Source organism: Desmodus rotundus, chromosome 3 (assembly GCF_022682495.2).
Source record: "Desmodus rotundus isolate HL8 chromosome 3, HLdesRot8A.1, whole genome shotgun sequence".
Taxonomy (NCBI): Eukaryota; Metazoa; Chordata; class Mammalia; order Chiroptera; family Phyllostomidae; genus Desmodus; species Desmodus rotundus.
The window spans coordinates 152,060,599-152,081,143 of NC_071389.1; the positions used below are offsets into that span (position 1 = coordinate 152,060,599).

General features: G+C 49.2%; 1 protein-coding gene across 1 annotated transcript; it reads left to right on the plus strand.

The window, feature by feature from the left end:
- The first annotated feature begins 2,638 nt into the window (after positions 1-2,638).
- KRT84 (keratin 84) lies at positions 2,639-10,989 on the plus strand. Its single transcript, XM_024575468.3, has 9 exons — positions 2,639-3,254; positions 4,458-4,666; positions 5,272-5,332; positions 5,772-5,867; positions 6,785-6,949; positions 7,116-7,241; positions 7,739-7,959; positions 8,395-8,426; positions 9,844-10,989. The coding sequence occupies exons 1-9, from the start codon at positions 2,703-2,705 to the stop codon at positions 10,188-10,190; spliced, it is 1,809 nt and encodes a 602-aa protein (XP_024431236.2). The 5' UTR covers positions 2,639-2,702; the 3' UTR covers positions 10,191-10,989.
- Positions 10,990-20,545: the final 9,556 nt, after the last annotated feature.

A 20,545-nucleotide genomic window follows, 5' to 3' on the forward strand; every position in this document is an offset into this window, starting at 1 on the left:
AAGTGCTGAGCTAGAGCCCGCCTGGCGGCAGTAGGGGTGGTGAAGAGCAGTAGGAGATACATTATGAAGGTATAATTTGCCATTGGATTGAATGTGGGATATGGAGAAAACAGAGGGATAAAGGAAGGCTCTCAGAGTTTTGGCCTGAGCTACTGCAGGGGTAGTGAGCCTGGCAAGTGGAACATATTTAGTGTGAACGTGTGGGAGAACAGTTTTGGATATATTAAGGTTGAGATGCTTATTTGATATCCAAATAAAGACATTGATCAAAGTATACATGTGGGTCCCTGGCCGAGTGGCTCAGTTGATTGGAGTATCATCCCATACAACAAAAGGTTTGGGGTTTGATCCCCAGTCAGGGTGCACGTGGGAGGCAGCCGATCGATGTTTCTCACATCAATGTTTCTCTCTCTCTCTCTTTCTCTGCACCCCCCTTCCCTTCCTCTCTTTCTAAATTAATAAGCATATGGGTGAGGTGTTGTTGTTTTTTTAAGTATCCATGCAGGGCACAGAGAGGAAGTCCAGCATAAAGATAGATAGGCCCTTGCAATCATCAGTGGATAGAGAGTATTTAAAGTTGTGAAGCTGTATGATCTCAGCAAGGGAATGAGTATAGAGAAAGATGAGAAAAGGCATAAGGGCTGAGTCCAAGAGTGCTGCAATGTCTAGAGGTTGGAGATATGAAGAGAAACTGCTAAGAAAACTAAGGAGAAGCAGCCAGTAATATGACAAGAAAATCAGGAGAGTGTAATGTCTGGAAACCAAAAGAGGAAAGTATTGCAAGTAAAAGGGAATGACCAACTATGTCAAATACTGCTGATAGGTCAAGTTAAATGAGTACTGAGAACAGGACACTGATTTTAGCAACAGGAAAATCACTAATAACCTTCACAAGAAGTATTCTCTTGTTATTATTTTTCTGCTTCTTCTTTCATTAGACATATACTTGATAACTGGGTTTATGAAAAATAGTAGTAAGCTAGGAATAGAGGGACACTTCCTCAACTTGATAAAGAATATCTACCAAAAAACCTACAGCTAAAATCATGCTTAATGATAAAAAAAACTTGAAGCTTTTCTACTAAAATTAGAAATAAGGAAAAGATGTCTCCTTTCACCACTGCTTTTCAACATCATACTGAAGCTGCAGCTAAAACAATAAGGCAAGAAGAAGAAAAAAGACGTATAATAATTGGGAAGGGAGAAAGGAGCTCCAGTCAAAAGCACATATTCCCTTCCAAGCATAATCCCAAGCATCCCCCCAAAATTCCAGTGAGCAATTAAGCATAAGTTCCCCGAGTCACAAGGCAGGTGAGACAAAGCATGTCACCCACTGGAACAAAAAAGGCAAACACCTGCCTTTGGTCCTTAAATATCTGCAACATTAATAAAAATGTTAACAACATCCAGCGGCTTAGAACTTTTTACTTTCTGTCTTGATGCTAATTGCTTTGTATCTCTCTATCCTTACCAAAGATTCATCAATAATTTAAGGAATTTGCTCAGACAGAGCTATAGATGAGCCTTCATGTGTACTGGGGAAAGGGGTCAAAATCATGTGGCTAACTTTTCACACAGATAAATGGCCAAATTATTGGTGTGCTTTGGCCTCAAATTATGTGACAAAAGTATTGACTGGTTGAAGTCCTCAAGATTAATCTTCCCCAAACCACCATGAGGGCAGAGACCACCTTTTTTATTTTTGTACCTTCAGCACCAAGCACAGTGCCTGGGACAGTATAGGTATCTGATCATTGTTGAATGAATGAGTGAATGAATGAATGAATCTCCTTTGAGTGTCTCAAATTAGACATGTGTCTATACTACTGCAAATGAGCTTTATTGAAGATTAAACTCCTATGTAAACAGCCAAACCAGATCATAGAGGATAGATAAAATACTGCAAAAGGTTTCTGGACTATCCAGGGGTGTCCAACCTGCGGCCCATGGGCTGCATGTGGCCCAGAATGGCTATGAATGTGGCCCAACACAAAACTGTAAATTTACTTAAAACATTATGAGATTTTTTTGTGATTACACATCACAATGTATTTAATGTGGCCCAAGACAACTCTTCTTCTTCCAGTGTGGCCCAGAGACACCAAAAGGTTGGACACCCCTGAAACCATCTACAGAGATGCAATAAACTGTATTCTCACCATATTATTTCTTACTAGAAGCTCTATAGATCCTGTCTCTCTTCTGCATACCTCATCTCTTTGGGGGCTTATGTCTACATAGATGCATCCCTTATGAGCCTCTTGCTAGAGCTATTACCATCCTAACTTTCTGGTGGTTAGCCACACTTGCAGTGAAAAAGTCTATTGGATTTATGACCGAAACAAATTAATGTCCCCATAATGGCAATTGTGGTGGACTTGTGGGAAAAAATAGGGCCATAATGTTTATGTGTTTATGCATTTTTAATATTTATAGGTTTGATGTTACAGCTCTGATCCTAAGGAGAATAGGTGTGTCTGAGATTAGCTCATTTTAAGGAGGTTATAGGCATGAAGAGTTTCTGCTAACTACCCAAGCTCATAAATGCATCCAAATAGCCTTTTCCACTTTTATGGGGCTAATCCTCACATCCCCACACACATAAAAGGGGTGGGAAGGATCCTCTAGCCTCAGAGGGACTCCTAGCTCCAGCTCTCCCCACACTCTGCAATTGCTGCTTTGCTCTCATCCAGGAAGCCATCATGTCTTGCCGCTCCTACCGAGCCAGCTCTATTCGCCGTGCAGGCAATTTCAGCTCTTGCTCAGCAGTGGCTCCCCAGAACCTGAACCGCTTTCGGGCCAGCTCTGTCTCCTGCAGGAGTGGGTCCAGCTTCCGAGGCTTTGGTGGCTTTGGTAGTCAGAGCGTCATCACCTATGGATCATGCTCACCCCGGATAGCTGCTGTAGGCCCTCGTCCCATTCGCCGAGGAGTTGGCTTTGGCGCTGGTAGTGGATGGGCCTTTGGCTTGGGTAATGGGTGTGGTGCTAGCCTAGGGTTTGGGGCCAGCAGTGGTGTTGGTCTGGGGTTTGGAGCCAGCAGCTGCCTTGGCTATGGCTTCGGTGGCCCTGGCTTTGGCTACAGAGTTGGGGGACTTGGAGTCCCAGCAGCCCCATCTATCACGGCAGTGACTGTTAACCAGAGCCTACTGACCCCTCTCAACCTGGAGATTGATCCCAATGCACAGAGGGTGAAGAGGGATGAGAAGGAGCAAATCAAGACCCTCAACAACAAATTTGCCTCCTTCATTGACAAGGTACAGCTCAATATCTGGGTCTGGGATCATGAGAGCTAACATGCATTGCAGTGTTCTTTCCCTTAAGAAGAAGTGGCCCAGGTCTCGGGCATCAAACTTGACCCCTAGATCCTTTGGGTGTCAACCAAATGCATTGCAGTATGATTTCCAGGTCACTCTGCTGCACAGCAAGGACAAGCCTGAGGAACACTGCATGGTGGGATAGACTAACGCGGAGTTGTATCTTTGGGAGGAAAAAGGAATATCCAGCCAAGTCTGAGGGCATCTGGACAAACCAAGACCTACTACCTAGTCACTTAGAACTATCTCCTAAACAGGCTGGAAACACTAGCTGGGAACACCTGACTTCAGCCAGGTGCCAGCTGTTGTAGCTTTAAAAGGTTTTATCCTTTGAGTCCCCCATGCCATCTTTGAAGTTTTCATAGTTCCTGAGGCTGGGTGGCCACATCTGCCCAGGCTTAGGAGATTGGAGAATGCAGTACAAAACAAAGAACTCATACCTCCATGTGGGGTATCCAGATTCAGCCTAGGTACCTAGATTGAGGGAAATAGTGGGTAACCACCACGGGTAATCACTGATCTTCAGGCTGATGAGAAGAACAGTGATGTGGAACTGACATCCCACAAACCATGTCTCCATGGAGCAAGAATGCTCTGATTGTGTCTGAGCTTCACTTCTGTGAGTTTCAGTTTCCTCATCTAAAATGAGGAGTTGGAGCAAATGATCTCTATGTTCTCCCCCAGCCCTGTAAGTCTCAGCAGATGTAGTATCTGGGATGGTCTGTATGACCCACCTCCTAATGCCATATCCCACCTTGGATGTACTTTACTCTGCTCCTCATTTTCTGTCAAGGATGGCTGACATCAGTTTTTATAAATGGACACATCCCAGCTCAGGCAGAATCAACTTTCCAAACTTCCTGGTACACTGGCTTACACATTTCTCAGAGGGTAGAAAGAGAAATAGTCCCGAGGTGCTTTGTTTCAAAAGCCTCTGTTTGTAGCTGAGCCTGGCTGAGCACGAGGAGGGCATCAGAGACCTGCTCTTCCAGGTTCTACCAAATTAGAGGAGGAATGAAAGTCAATGGAGGAGAGAACAATGTCATCACAGTGTTGAGAGTCTGGCCATCTGAAGAGCCAGTGGGCATGCAGGTGACTCTGTCAAGCATTTCAACTGCCCTTTCTGTGCCCCTGTGGATTTAGGTACGGTTCCTGGAACAGCAGAATAAGCTTCTAGAGACCAAGTGGAACTTCCTCCAAGAGCAGAAATGTGCCAGGAGCAACCTGGAGCCCCTCTTGGAGAACTACATCACCAACCTGAAGAGGCAGCTGGATGTAGCCGACAGCGACCGGGCCCGTCTGGAGGCTGAGAGGAACAACATGCAGGATGTCCTTGAGGGTTTCAAGAAAAAGTGAGTGGCATCTGGACTGCATTGACTAAGGATAGACAGGTCCTAGTCCCTGAAGTGGCAGCCAAGCTCAGATGAGAGCAGCTGGGAGAACCAGGGGTGAATGCAGGTTTTAACACCCAGCCTGGACACAGAGGTCGGGGGGCAGTGATAGGTAAGGGAGTAGAAGGAGGCCCTTTGTGGGTTCTGAGGAGAAAGGAGACTTGGAACTGGCATGGGCAATGACTGGGGATGGGTGAGTTAGCTCCAGAGAAAGGAGCCCTCTGGTTTTGAGAATAGTGCCCAGGTTCAACAACGAGTTGAGTCCTACTTACTCTATGGTCATGGGCAATGACCCTAAATCTTTTCTAGCAAAGGAGCATGGTAATGAACTGGATTTTCAGACCCCATATTCTATTTGAGAAAGTAAAAGGGATTTGGAGAAACCAAGGACTACCGGTTCATATAAGGTCTTAAATAAGGGACAGAATGGCTGAGAACATGTAGGTGTGACAGGAAGCTGTGCACATGGGTGGGGCAGAAAGGTCTTAAGAGGCTCACTGGGGAGTTGGAAGTCACTGGCTCTCAGTTCAGAATGAGAACCCACCCTCTTAATTCTTATCATCCAGGTACGAAGAGGAGGTGGGATTCCGGGTCAACGCTGAGAATGAGTTTGTGGCTCTGAAGAAGGTAAGGGAGAGCAATAAGCCCAGGCAAACTTCTCCTTCAGACAGGCAAATGTTCTTGAGATGCCCCATGAAAATGGTCAGGTGGCCCTGTGGTGTGTCAGACCACTCAGAGTGGAACCCCTAAGGTCATACAGGTTCCCTTTGAAGTCCTATTTTGTCTCAGATTATTTAAAATCAGTTAGATTATTTAGATGACCTTTTAAGAGTCTTGGATTATCCAGATTCTCCTTGCCTTTAAATAAGCATCAGGAAAGTTCCAGCAGCCCCGGGGGAGTTTTTATGTTGCAGGCAGAGAAGAACGACAGTCACTAAGCTGCATTTCCACCCAGTGACTTTATCACCCACCCCGTGGCCTGGCCACCCATCTCCAGACTCTGCCAAGGTGGGGAGGCTGAACAGTGCACAAGTAATGGCATCTTATCTTTCTCTCTTTTATGCAGGATGTGGATACAGCTTTCTTAAATAAATCTGATCTACAGACCAACGTGGAGACCTTAGCTCAGGAAATTGACTTCCTGAAAACCTTGTACATGGCGGTAAGGGCCCATCCTCTCTGAGCCATATAAGATCAGTGGTTAACCTGGACTCCTTGGGGGCTTCACCTGGACTGGCATATTTTCTAACATATGCTGCCATACATCTTTCCTCCCATTCAAATCTATATCCTCTATCTGTGATGTATCTGCCAGTGGAGCAGGAAAGGTAAGCAGGCTCCTCAGCAGCCTGACTTAAGTCTATGAGTAAACTCCTTGGATATATGACCTAAACTCTTCTTGGCCAATCCAAATGTTGGGGTCTAGGAATGTCACTTCCAATCTATTGATCAAAAGACTCTGGAAAACTGATTTGCTAGAAGATGTAAGAAATATTGTGTTTGACCTAATTAGTCAAATGAATCAGCTCTCTTTTGCTTCTAAAGTGATCTGTTTGGTCTGGTATAGATCCAGCCAGAGCTGAATGTCTGGCTCTGAGGGGAAATGCTAAAGAAAGCTCCCTTTGGAGCCTTTACCTTGCAGGGCAGTTCCACACTCCCTGGTTCTATTAAGGACTTAGGATATAAAAATTCCTAGACTAACACGTTCTAAAATATTGTCAGCTCTCAATAATCCATAAATGGCACAGTCACTGTATGCAAAGAAAAGTTTAAGTCCCAGCATGGCTCTCACTCCTCTTTATCTAAAACCTAGGCTTCCATGGTCTTGATATTCACCAAACAAGTTAGGGCCCTACAGGGATGTCTGCAAGTACATACGAGAGTTTACATTCAGATGTAAATGGTTCTTGGTCACGTCTTTTTCTTTGCCCTTGTTTGGGATGCCCTGCTCCATTGCTTTGCTCTGAACTAATGAGCAATGTTCTATGCTCCTGCCACCACATCCTGGGGACTGTGATGCAGCATCCTGGCCACTACTGGGACTCTGAGTCCATCTATCTTACTGATCCTTCAACACAGGAAATTGAGTTGCTGCAGTCACACATCTCAGAGACTTCGGTCATTGTGAAGATGGACAACAGCCGGAACCTGGACTTGGATGGAATCATCAGCGAAATCAAGGCCCAGTATGAAGAAGTTGCCAGGCGTAGTCGGGCTGATGCTGAGTCCTGGTACCAGACCAAGGTGGGCAAAGGGGGGCTGAAGAAGGGAGGTAGGAAGCCCTGGGGTGAGACTTGTGTACAATGAAGTGGGCCCCATGGAGGTCTGAGACTCCCAACTCAGTTGAAGCTGTGGTCTTGATCCAACCTTTGAGCCCTCAGAACATCCCCTTCTCCCCATCCCCCCACAGTATGAGGAGATGCGGGTGACAGCTGGCCAACACTGTGACAACCTGCGCAACACACGGAATGAGATCACTGAGCTGACCCGCCTGATCCAGAGGCTGAAGGCAGAGATCGAGCATGCCAAGGCTCAGGTGGGCAAAGGAAAGCCGAGAAAGCCCCAGAGGGAAGAAGGCAGGGCTCTGAGATTTCAGAATATGCAAGTCTGATGACATGGGAGAGACCACTAGGACCCAGAAATGAAGTGATTAGTCCAGGAAGACTTCCTGGAGAAGGGAAATGTGAAAGGAAAGGAGGGTCTACCATATAGAGGAAAAGGTGGGGGGCTGACTTGAGGTGGGGGGCTGCAGGTAAAGGAGAAAGAATAGCTTTACTCTCTGAACCTCATGGCCTTGGAGCAGCAGACATTGGGAAGTGCAAAGTCAGTGGGAATGGGAACTGAAGAAAAGGAACACTTCTTCCCTGGTGACATTGAACTGCAGGATCATGGTCCCTAAGAAAGCATGCCACATGGGCTCCATCCCTGACTTGGCACCAGGCTGTGTCCCCACTAACAGAGAGCAGTGTTTCTAGCCCCACATGGGGATCCCCTAGTCTCTGCCAAAACCCACACAAACTGCCCTTCCTGCAGCGGGCCAAGCTGGAGGCCGCGGTGGCCGAGGCAGAGCAGCAGGGTGAGGCAGCCCTCAAGGATGCCAAATGCAAGCTGGCAGAGCTGGAGGGTGCCCTGCAGCAGGCCAAGCAGGACATGGCAAGGCAGCTGCGCGAGTACCAGGAACTGATGAACGCCAAGCTGGGCCTGGACATTGAGATCGCCACCTACAGGCGCCTGCTGGAGGGCGAGGAGATCCGGTGAGTGCTCTCAGTGCACCAGGAGGGAATGAGGTCAGACTTAGGCATCCGGTCTAAGTACGGGAAGGGGGCAGGTGAAGAACTGCTGAAATAATCAATCTCTGGAAGCAAGAGAGCCTTTTCTGCAAACATTAGTCAGGTTGACCCTGGCAGGGAATTAGAAGATGACTAAATCTGTGACTCCTGAATACAAGTTTGTAGACAGGCTGTACCAGAAACAGAGGGAGTTTTACTGGATTTGGTTAGCTTGCTAACTGGCCTTGGGATGGGGCTTAAGAACACACTGTTTTTCAAAGCTCTGGATGCTGGTACAGTTAAGGGTGAAAACCCTTAAAGGTCCACTGGTCTACTCAGTCAAGAAAGCTCTTCTGAGAGCAAGCAAGTTTTCAGGGAACAACACTGCTTTTTAACTGATTTATTTCTTTCTCACTCCAGGATCTGCGAAGGTGTTGGACCAGTAAACATATGTAAGAAATTTAAGCCTTTTCCTCTTCACATTTCTCTCCCGGGGCCCTTCAAATTTCCTTTAAACTCAGGCCCACATTGGGGTCAGGAGCCCATGGCTGGGCTGGCCAGGATGGTCAGGGGAGCAGGGACCATCTGGCCCCTGGCCTGGGGGCATCCCCTCAATGGAGGTCTGAGATCTCTCCAGAGCCTGCCTTCCCCAGAGTAAGTAATCACCAAGGTCTGCGGGACCTCCTAGGTGGGAGAGGGTTCCAGAAGAGCAGCAGCCCTTTCATTTTGAGTGACTTTGTCCTTTAGGGACAAGAGTCAGAGGGAGGAATGAAAGGGCCTCTGCCAGGGAGTGCCCTACCTTCCTGATGTCAGGGGATGGGACAAGGCTGAATGGAAGTCCCCTGTCACTGCTGCTTCTACCAAAGCCTTGGCTATGCCCAGAGCATGCAGGGCACCTTGCCTGACACTGCAGGGTGGGGCACAAAGAGGATGAGCCCCCACCCCTGCCCTCTGGAATTATAATCTTCTTGAGAAGTGGAGTCCTACCCGCCATCAGCCTACTCCTCAAAGGAACCCTTGCAGGGAGGAATAGACATGGGCAGCCTCCTTTCCCTCACTCACGGATAATACATGAATTGCCAGAAGTCACACAGCCAGTGGCACAACCAGAATTCAAACCTAGATTTCTGACGCCAAAAGCACAAATGTACACAGCTGTGCGGTAGAACTAAGTGCTCAGCTGGGTGGGTGAGGCAGTCGGAGCCGCAAGTGCTGGATGACAGCGCCCACAGAGGGCGGGGCTAGTGAGGAACGGCCTTCAGTGGGAGGTCAGGCTTGAGTGGAGGCCAGGGAGGGTTCCAATAAGAGGAGAGGCAAGAGGGAGGGGTGCCCCACAGATGAGGGCTGGTCTAAGCAAACTTTAGTCAGATCAGGGACCTGGGACACGGAGGTGTGCCCAGTGGAAACCAAAGGGCTATAAGCAGGGCCACCAGTGGGTCAGAAGAGAGCTGACAAGTGACTCATAAGAGGGGCCATATGGGGACGACCGAGGGGCAGGATATAACTGGAAGACAGGAGCCTCATAGCTTTGTAAAGGCTGCTGCTCCATCTCATACTGCAGCACACTGTCCTCCCAACAAAACCCAGCCTGACTTTGACCATACATAAATGAGAATCAACCTGTGGCTACATGCACACATCTGGAGAACTGACTGAATCCTTCCACTTTACTCTGAATGTTTGACTCTAGCAGAGCCACAGCCTCTGAGTCACCTAGACAAGAGAAGGGAAAAGTGGGTATTAACTGTGTAGATAATAGGGACCACTTCCACCCACGCCACTTCCCTGATGCCACCAGCCCTGGCCCCCACCCCACACTGGGAATCCTGAAGGACTTGACAGCCCCGGCGATGTTTCTTCCCCCTGCAGCCGTGAGCAGCTCCCGCGGTGGCGTGGTGTGTGGGCCTGAGCTCCTGGCCACCAGCTCCACCCCCTCCTGCAGCGGAGTCACCTTCTCCAGTGGCAGCATCTCTTCTGGTGGCATGTGTGGCTCCAGCCTGGGTGGCACCCAGGTTGTCATGGGTGGCAGGAACCTGCTGAGCACAGGCTCCCGGGGAGGCTCAGGCTCAGTGCTCCTGGGGGAAGCCTGTGCCCCCAGCATCCCCTGCCCGCTGCCAACCGAGAGTGGCTTTAGTAGCTGCAGTGGGGGCCGCAGCATCCGCGGTTCCAGCGTCCGCTTCATGTCCACCACCACCTCCTGCCGGACCAAGTACTGAGAATCTAGTGCCAGCCAGCTACTTCCCAGGGAAGAACCATCTCAGTGTCTCCTGCTGCCATCCCCAAGACATCAGGACTCTGGGCTAGAGGGGCTACCTCTCCTGCCAGGAAGCGACAGCTCTGCCTGGCCTGATGCAGAGGGGGATATTTTTCACCACCAAGGTGGTCCAACCGCAGCCCTAACCAGATTGGTTTCTGCTTGACCCCCAATTTCCTTCCATTGGATCAATACTCACCACCTAGCTGAATAGCTTCAAGAAATGCAGATTCAATACAATTACAAAAATCTGTGTCTGGGAAGAAACGGAGCAGCCCAAAGCCAAAAAAGAATGTCTTTGGGCACCATTGCCATCCGGCTTCGAATTCATTTGGAGAATGTAAAGTTGGCTGTCCACACTGCAGGTGTCCTTGGCCCACCATCCTTTGGCTTCTTTCCTCTTCCTTTCCCTGGCAGAAGAAGGTTTTTTTCCTTTTTCTCCTGGCCCAGAAGGATCCACAGTCCTTGGTGGCCCAGGGGATCCCTTAGTACCCCGAGATGGTTCTTTTCCAAGGGGCGTATGTCCTGGCTGCTTCTTTTCCTGGGTTGTTGGTTTAACTTCACGGCATGTGAGCTCATGAGGTGTGTTGGGTGCTCGTGGAGAGGTGGAGAGGTATACCTTACACACCTGTTAGTGGTTTGAGGGAGGCTCAGCCCTGTCCACTGCAGGAGGGTTTATGTCTGCAAGCTTCAGGGAGGCCTGGGGTGGGGTGGGGTACCTGTTTGTACTGCTCTTTGTGTTCCTTGGTTTTCAATAAACTTGCCACGCTAACATCACTAGGACCCTGGCCTCTCCTTCTTGATGCTGGGGTGGGGGCTACAGCCTCCTAGACCCATCCTGGGGACTTGCCAGGGGCAGAGGCTGGTATCCTGGGCACAGGGTAGGTGCTGAGAAAAGAGGGCTCAGGTCCTTCCCAGGAGGGGCTCACAGTTCAGCGAGGGAGAGGACATACAGCAAAGGCTCCAAAAACAAGTGTCAAGCAGCCCACTTCTCTCCAGGCATTGCCCTGCAACCCATCGGTGCCCTTCTGACCAAGGGGAGCCCGTCCATCTTCCCTGGATCCCACCCCACACCCAGGTCCTCTGGGATCACTACAGGGGTCTCCTGAATTTCCTGTCCCCACTCTTGTCCTCATCCAACTCATTCACTGTGATGCTGCTATAGAGGTCTTTCTCACAGAGAAAACTGACCATACTTACAGCCCTCGGTGGCTCCGCATTGCCTTCCAAAGTAGCTCAAACTTCTTACCATGACATATAAACCCCGACTGATGTGCTCACACACCCCCTGCCATCCCCACTTCCCACGTGCCCCACTTTTGGCCTATTATCCTTTATTTGTTCATTCAACATTTGATAAATGCTTAGTACAGGCCAGGCCTGATGCTGGAAAAGTAGCGGTGAGCAAGACTTGGTCCTTGTCCTCAAAGAGCTTACGGTCCTGCTTGACCGATGGACAGGCAAACAAGCAATTGGGACTCAATGTGCTACATGTGTGTTAAGACTAAAGTCAATGCTGCAGGGCATGGAGGAGAGGCCCACTCAGGTTGGGGCATCATTAAATGCTTCCAGGGGGATGTGGTGTCCCAGCAGAGATGTGAAGGATCAGGAGTTAGCCATGCTAAGAAGGGAGAAGTGTCCCAAGCAGAGCAACAGCACGTGTAAAAACCAAGTGGTTGGAGAGAGCATGCCCAGTTCGGGGATCTGGCCGGGGTTGAGTTTGACTATAGCACAGGTGGGGGCAGGGGTGAGCCAAGGCGCAGTTGTGACCAGAACCCTGGACAGAGCTCCACTGGGCTCATATCTCACAGCAGGGACTGTGTGCTGCTTTGCCTCACCTCCAGGGTCCTCCTTAGAGAGCAGGAAGCTCATCTTACACCTTTACATGTGCTGCCTTGCCCAGACTTCATCCAACAACTGGACAACTTACAGGTTGTTCTGCTCACAGCCTAAGGCCTGCCTGACCCAGGACTCACCAGCCACCTACCCTCCCGCTTCCAGGGGCTCCTGACTTCCCACCTCATCTCCCATGTGCAAAGTCACACGCACCCCTCAGGTGACAGCAACACCAAGGTTGCCTCCATCTGACCTTGCTGCTTCTCCTCAGCCAGACTCACATTCACCCTGTGTCAGTTATCAATTTATTGTCTCAGCTCCAAATTCACCCTTATTGCTTACTCTGTGCAAATGGATCTGGCCCCTTTAGAAATTTCCCTTTGCCAGGTAGCATGACATTAAGCCTTGTCAGTAGGCATTTCCATAAACATTGGAGAGGCACTGCAAAGTGGAGCGTTTGCTTCTCTCGGCAGTTTCCCCAGCACAGATTCCTGTGGCGCAAACAGTGTCTCCACCTCAGGCCCAGGCTGCACAGCAACAGCAGCCAGCAGCCAGGAGCTGCCCCAACACTCTCGTGGGGCAATTGCATAGCAAAGTGCCTCCAGGAAGACCCTTCCCTGGGATAAGCTTTTCCCAGCACCTGTAAGGGTGCATTCTGGTAAGTCTGGATGGAAGGTTTCCAGCAAGTTCCATTGGTGTAGCACCCCGGTGAGCAGTGGCTGTGCCCTCTCCAATGGGGTCTGGGTATCAGCCATGGCTTTTCCCTGGGGCTTCTATCACAGGCCTAGATGCTATTCCTTACATCTGTCATTTCTATACTCATTAGAGCTCTTCCTCCCTCAGGACTCCAGCCCCCAATATTATCCATATTGAACTGTGTTCAAGTTTCTGTGTGGTACTGTCCCTTGACTGGACCCTGACTGACATGCCATTTGGATGGCATTGCTTCCAACCTCTGGGGCCAGGCAACAAGCCAACACTGGGACTCCTCAGGACCCAGCCATCAGATCTCTTCTCCTCTCTCGATCCCACCTCGTAGGTGACCTTCCCCAGCCTCGTGGTTTTAAACGCCATCCATATGCCAACGACACCTAAGTCCACACCTCCAGCTCAGACCTTCCATTAACTACAGGCTGGTGTATACAGACCACTGACTGACTTCTCCACTTGCGCGTCACAGGGGCATTTCACAATCAACATGCCCAAACACGAAAGCCTCATCTTCCCTCTTCCCCCTCTGTGCTGCTTCCAGAATAATGGCAACTTCATTCAGTTGCTTAAGAATAAATCAATAAATATTTTAGAATCGTCTTTAACCCCTCTGTTTATCTAACATCCCCATATTTAACCCATCAGCATACCCTTCGGATAACATCCAGAATCCAACTGCTTCCCCCACCTCCGCGACCACCACTGAGGCCCCAGCAGCATGGCTCCGCCCGGACGACCGCAGTAGCCTCCTCACTGGGCTCCCTGCTTCTCTCCCCTTCTTCAGTCTGTTCTCAAGAAAACAACCAAGGTGATCTTGTTCAGACTAAGTTAACTTCCAGGCCCATGCATGATGGAGTAAGTCTCTTATACATAGCCTGTCTCTCCCACTGATTACAGCTAAAACCCCTGGATAAAATTTTTAAAAACTAAACTATCAGAAGACTCCAAAAAAGTAAACAAAAGCAGGCAGATCACGGCAGGATGGCAAAGCTTGCAGCAGTGATCCTGGGGTCTTTCCCTCTGTCCACGTGGCTCCGAGCTGAGGGTGGGCCCCAGTTGTGGGGCTGTGAACCGCCAGCATGACCAGCTAAAATTCCAACAGAAACTCCATCTTTCTAACCAGAGAAAGCAGGAAAAGGGGCCCTCAGGGGCTGGAACGTATGGAGAGGAATCCTCATGTTTTTCTCTCTCCTCCCATGGCTTTGCCTGAGGAGCAGATCCCAGCCATGGAGCTGTGCGGCCACAGTGATATGGGAGCAAACCTCCAAGAGAAGTGTGATCTTCTGGCTGAGGGACCCCTATACCAGGGGAAGGAGGGTGAGGAGAAAGGGATTCCTCTGTGTGGAAGTCCTCTCAAGTCCTGGGCTCTCCCGTGAGCTGCACACGCAGGAGAGACCCAAAGCAGCAGGCCAAAGGCCTTCGGACCCAAGGTCAGATGGAAAGCACTGCCCAAGTCTCAGGCAAACCGCTAAGCACCCCGCACACAGGACAGACACAGAGCAGCAAACAAAAGCTCAGAAAACTGAACTAAGTTTTGGAATCATTGCCCACACAGGAGGGACAGAACTTTCAGTCTGAACCTAAGCAGGCCAATTCCGTACTTAGTACACAACTGAAAATTCTCCAGAGGATTTTAGCAGGGCCGACAGTCTATACATTATAATATTTTAAATGTTCAGAATGTGAACCAAAATTATTTTGACACTCAAGGGACCAGGAAAATGTGACCAATTCTCAAAGGGAAAGAAAATCAGCAGATGCCAATCCCAAGATGATACAGATGTTGAAATTATCACACAAAAACATTAAAGCCCAATTATAACTCTGTTCCAGGAGATAAAGGCAGACATATTTGAAGTGAATAAAAGTTTCTTAGGATAAAACTAACAACAGAACCAAATGGAAATTTTAGAACTGAAAAAATACTACCTTTAAAATTTTTTAAATCATTGATGAGCTAGCTCCAGGGCAAAAAGGAGAGAACAAAAGAAAGAGTCAAAAACTTGAACCTAAATCAATAGAAATTATCCAATCTGAAGAACAAAGAGAAAAAAGATTGGAAAAAATATTTTTAAGCCACATAAAAATGACACATTACCTACAGGGGGACAAGTCCGAGGACCGCAGATCTCTCAGAAACCAAGGTCAGAAACCACGACAGACAGAGGAGAGCAGACCAGCAGTAAGTGCTGCCAACTCAGAATTCTGTATCTGGCAAAAACATCCTTCAGAAGTGAAATCAAAAAGCAAAAAGCAAAAAATAAAGGACATTCTCAGATGAAAGAAAACCAAGAGAATTTGTCACCTGCAGAATGGCAGAAAATAATACTGGCGGAACACAGTAAGCCTCTTGCCTTATCCAGAAAATGGGAAGATATGTCCTACGTCAAAGAGTTGTTGTGGAAATGACACACAATGGCACAACTAACGTGCATGGCACATAGCCTAGCACACAGTGGGCATGCAATAAATGGTTGCTAGTGTTTTGATGATGGTGGTGGAGGTGTTTCTAGTTTCATTACTAGTAGGGAACAGCTTTGATTGGCAGTCAGCCACTCAGGCCAAGCACAGGTGGATGTTGTAGTGGCAGTGGACTCTTTCCAGCACCTGCTGGAACCCTGAGTTACAGGCAGGCAGGCAGACAGCTGCCTGGCTTTTCCTGCTCCTGCTGCCAGAGCTGAGCCTCTCCTCCAACTCTGGGGGTTTGCTGCCCTCTGCTGGCTGCCAACTTCCCAGGTGCCACTGCACAGGGCATTTTCAAAGTAAAGTAACCTAGTATTTGGTGATTTAACATTATGAGGGTAGAGGGGAGCTTAGAGGCTTTTAAAACATTTTTTTCCCCAAAACTGCATTTAGAACACAAACATTACAACAATGAATAACAACTTTAAAAAAGAAGTCCACCTCCTTTCTCAGCAGCCCAACACAGCCCTGTCGTCACTGTTCTGAGTTTATGTCAGTCTCTGCTCCCACAGGTGCTCAGAAAACCACAACCTCGAAGCAGGAAAAAGCCACAGGGGGCTCTGAGTCCCATGGTTTTCAAACTGGGCATGCTCCTCGGGGCCGAAGCGCCAGAGCTTCCCACAGGGTGACATTTTCTGCCAAACATCAAATATCTGAAGTATCCAAGGTATCCATTCATTTATACATTCAGACAGTCAACAAACATTTACTGAGCACTTTCTATATTCCCATCAGTGCTGTGAGTGCTTGAAAGCCATCAATGAACAAAACAGACAAAATCCTTGCTCCCGTGGAGTTTATTTTGGAGTGAGAGGCAAGACTGACTACAATCAGTAAGTAGAATAAATAAGTCAATTACAGAGTACATTAGAAGGTGTCAAATGCTATAGAACAAAGAGAAATGTCCAAGCAAGATAAGCCTGATGGAGAGTGCCTGATGGAGAATGGGAGGACAGGTTGCCTTCTTCAAAGGGCCAGGGGCCTCTCTGCGAGAGGCGGTATTCGAGCAAAGACTCACAGGTGGCAATAGAGAAAGCCATGTGGCTGCGGGAAGAGCATTCTGGACAGAAGGGAGGGTCAGTGCAAATGCCCTGAGTCAGGAGTGTGCCAGTGTGTCTGAGGAGCCGTGGGAGGCTGGTGTGGTTGTGAAGAGTGGGCAGCTGAGGTGAGAGAGGCAGGAAGAGGGGCAGGAAGTACACGGCCCTGGGGGCCATTGTTCGGACGTGTCTTTCATCCTAGTGGAGTGGGGGATTATGGGGGTGTCTGAGCAGAGGAGCGACACAACCCAATGGAATGTTGTAAGGGGGTCACTCTACTACTAGGTTGAGAATGGAGGGTAGGGGGCCAGGCCGAGCAGAGAGACCAGCATGTCAACCTTATCCATTTTTCTAACCATATATCCAGTCATGCGTCACTTAACAACAGGGACACATTCTGAGACGTGTATGGCTAGACGATTTCACCGTTGTGAGCACGAGAGAGTGTGCTTACACACACAGAGAGCACAGCCTGCTGCACCCCTAGGCTGTGAGGTGCAGCCTGTCCCTCCTGGGCTGCGGGCCTGGTCGGCATGGTGCTGTACTGAACACTGCGGACAACTGTAACACGATGGTGTTTGTGTCTCCACGAACATCTAGCATTAAAATGGCACAGTAAAAATTTGGTGTAAAAATGGTGCACTCACACAGGGCACTTACCGTGAGCGGAGCTTGCAGGACTGGAAACCGCTCTGGATGAGGTCTGAGTGAGGGGTGAGTGACTGCGAAGGCCCAGGGCAGCACTACGCACCGCGGTAGACTTTATAACCACTGATCTTGGCTCACTGTAATGTTTTTACTGCACTATGGAAACTTTTTTTTTTTAACTTTTTGATTCTTTTGTAATAACATCTAGCTTAAAACATAAACATATTGCACAGCTATGTAAAAAGATATTTTCTTTCTCTGTATCCTTATTCTACAAGCTTTTTTATATTTTTAATTTTTAATTTTTTAAACTTTTTTTGTTAAAAACTAAGACACAAACACACACATTAGCCTAAGTCTGCACAGGGTCAGGGTCTTCTTCAACCTCCGCATCTTGTCCTACTGGGAGGTCTTCGGGGCGATGACACCCATGGAGCTGTCATCTCCTGTGATGACAAGGCCTTCTTCTGGAGCACCTCCTGAGGGCCCCGCCTGAGGCTCTCCTTGAGGTGTGATTCTTCACAAAAGTATGTCCTTGGTGTCTGCTTGGTTTGTGTCTTTTTTTCATCATAGATTAGCTTGAAGGCAAATAGTACACCGTGAACATTCCTCCCTGTTAGTGAGAACCTTTCGATTCAGAGTCCGTGTTTTCAAACTTTTCACGGAGCTTGCTGAGGTCTGCAAAAGCTTCTACCGAAGCCTTCACTGTGAATAATACTCTTGGGGGTTCTTTTTCTTCTACAGATTCCTTTTCCCTTGCCTCCTCTTCAGCTATGTGTTCCTGTTCCAGTTCCAACAACTCCTCATCGGTCAGTTCCCTGGGGACCGCCTCTAGGAGCTCTTCGATGTCATCGCCATCCACACCCAGGTTGAAGTTATTTGCCATCTCAGCAAGTGTTGGCTTTCGCAACCGCTGCACTGCAACATTACGATGGCTGCGATGTCACGGGCCGATAGGAATTTTTTGGCTCCATTATAATTTTATGGGGCCACCATGACATTTGTGGTCTGTCATTGGCCCAAACAACGTGATGCAGCACAAGCTGTAAGCCAGTGCCCCAGAGCCAAGGTCTCAAGGGACCTCCCTAGCTGTGCTGTGAAAGCTGTCGGGGAGGCCGGACTCCCACAGGGGCCCTGCCTGCCCTCCCAGCACACAGCCCTGAGGGGTCCGGCTCAAACAACCGTCCCCACTCTTCATCACGTAGCTGCTACCATCAACTATCAGTTTCAGGTAGCTGTTTTTCTCCCACGACTTAGGAAAATGGTTCTAGTGCTCAAAAGAAAAAAAAGGAAAAATGTCAAAACCATTAATATGACCATTTCTGAAATTAGAGGCTCTGTATTTTTTAGTATCTGCTCTAACCCAAAGTAGCCGTAGGAAGCATCAAATCCACCAGGGAAAGCTGCCTGCAGGAGGGTGCGGATGTGGCTTTCGGGAGGAGGCTAGAGTGCCTGGTGGAGAAGGTTGTGAGAGGAAAGGTGGGGCAGCCTGGGGAGCAGCTCTGCCACCTGGATGAGGGGCCCAGCTCCCGATGCGCTGGGAGTGGACCAGTGGTTCTTCCAGCTCCTTCCAGTTGCTCCGTCCTCACTCCTCTCTTATAGGATCTCTGAGTCATGCCCAAGTTTTATAAAAGCCAAAGAAAGTGTCACAGAGCTAGAAGACCCTTCACAAGCTGTGTCCCAGCACCAGGAGATGATGTAGATTCAAATACATAGTAAAAGTGTGGAGAAGACCTGCAGAGATGATGGGCGATGCCCGACTTGGATGAGTCGTGTGGGCAGCTCTGCTCAGGACATGCCTTGTCCATAGGGAGCCAGTCAGGGTCGATTCCCGAGAACCAGCCAGCCAGGAAAGACAGTGAGACGACCCGTGAGAACCCACATGGATACAAATACAGAATCACAAGGGTCAACAAGGCAGGACGGGAAGGTGCTGCACTGTCTCATCTTTGGACAAATCCAGAAAGCACTTCTAGAAGCAGGGGGATTTTAAGGCCAGTAGAGAGGGCAGAACTGAAGGGAAGTAGTGAGCCCTTGAGTGGAGAAGAGCAAGCCTTCCCCCAAAAGACATCACAGCTTAGGTAACACACAGGAGGATGACTTGGGAGCATTTTAAATTACAGGAAGGACATGGGTTCTTGAGTGGACATTCCCGACATTAGGTGTGACCTTCAAAAGGTTTGGGAGCAGGAGAGCACAAGACCAAGAGGGTGATAAATGACAACACCCAGGACAAGAGGGTGTGGAGGGGGATAATTGGAGTTACCTGGGGAGCCCTGGAAAGGGCGTTTTATGAGATGCCTGCTGAGACAGCGAGGAGGAGAAATCACAGCCTCCCTCTGACTAGTTCACAAAGGCTTCCTGGCAGAGGTGGCTAGCCATTCTGGGACATTTCAGGCAAAGTGTAACCAGGGAGAATGTTTGGGGGAACAAATAGGGCACAGGTGGGCAGTACAAGAGCAAGAAGCCAGGGAAGGGAGGTCCGGCTCCCATCCCAGCACAGGACAGGGATCTGGTCCTACTGCTCAGAGATGCTGGGTGATGGGCAGATATAAGCATGGAGCTGTGGGTTTTCTGTCCTTCCCTTGGGTAGAGATCCATATGACAAAGACCTATGTGCTGTGGGGTCCAGGGCAGCTGTGTCAGACTGGTCTGGTTTGTGAGTTTCTCACTTGCCCTGAATGAACTGGTAAGAGCCACATAAGGACCTAGCCTCCCTCTCCAGCCCAGCCCCTCCAATCCAAAGTGCAGACAGCCATCCTAAGCAGCCCCCTCCGGCCCTGGTCTCAGCGGCCACCTGCAGTGACACAAACTTTACCCAGTGCCTGTGAGTACATCCCTGTGCTGGGTTAGGCCTGCCCTCACTGCAGACCTGCACGCCCAAGTGCCCACACCATTGTCCTGGATAGTCCAGCTTGTCCTGGGTAATCTTATTTCTGAAACCAGTGGGGCCTCTCCAGGTCTCCTGGAACTCCCCTTCCAGGAGTCCTCCAGCTCCCCTTTCCCATCCTCAGTGTTCAGGCCCAATTCAGGGTAGAAATTTGGGGGTGGGGGGGGATTGTTGGGGGCATAAGGAAGCAGCTGGCATGGGAGCCACCCTATAGGAAAAAGACTTCACTCCTCCTGCTCCCTAGAAGAGGCAGAAATGGATCTACTTCTATCCTCCTCAATAAGCTGAAGGCAAGCGGAAGCTCACAGGAATTGAGAGAAGAGGGTGAGGTTTTATGGGCTCTTGAGGCTGGCTGAGCAGAGGACTCACCCATACTCTACCTCCCACATTCACCCCCCACCCTCTTCCCCACTTTCAAAGGGCCAAATCCCTCTTGGCCCACACCTCGTCAGCTGCAGGTCTATGCAACTGTCAATCAGTGAGCTCACTCTCCAAGGCACCAGAATATACCCCTGGGCCCAGGCCAGCAAAACCCTGTGCTCTACAACATAGCTTCCTCTCTCCACCCCCAGACTCCACCTCAAATTTTTATACTAGTGAAATCAGGTTAGAGAAAACATGAAAGGCTGCCTTGGAAGGGTAAAGAAGTCATAAATAAGCAGAGGAGGTGAAGACCATAGGTGGAGCAAGGAACAGGCCCAGTCTCTGCTGGGGGAGAGGTGCAGTGGGTTG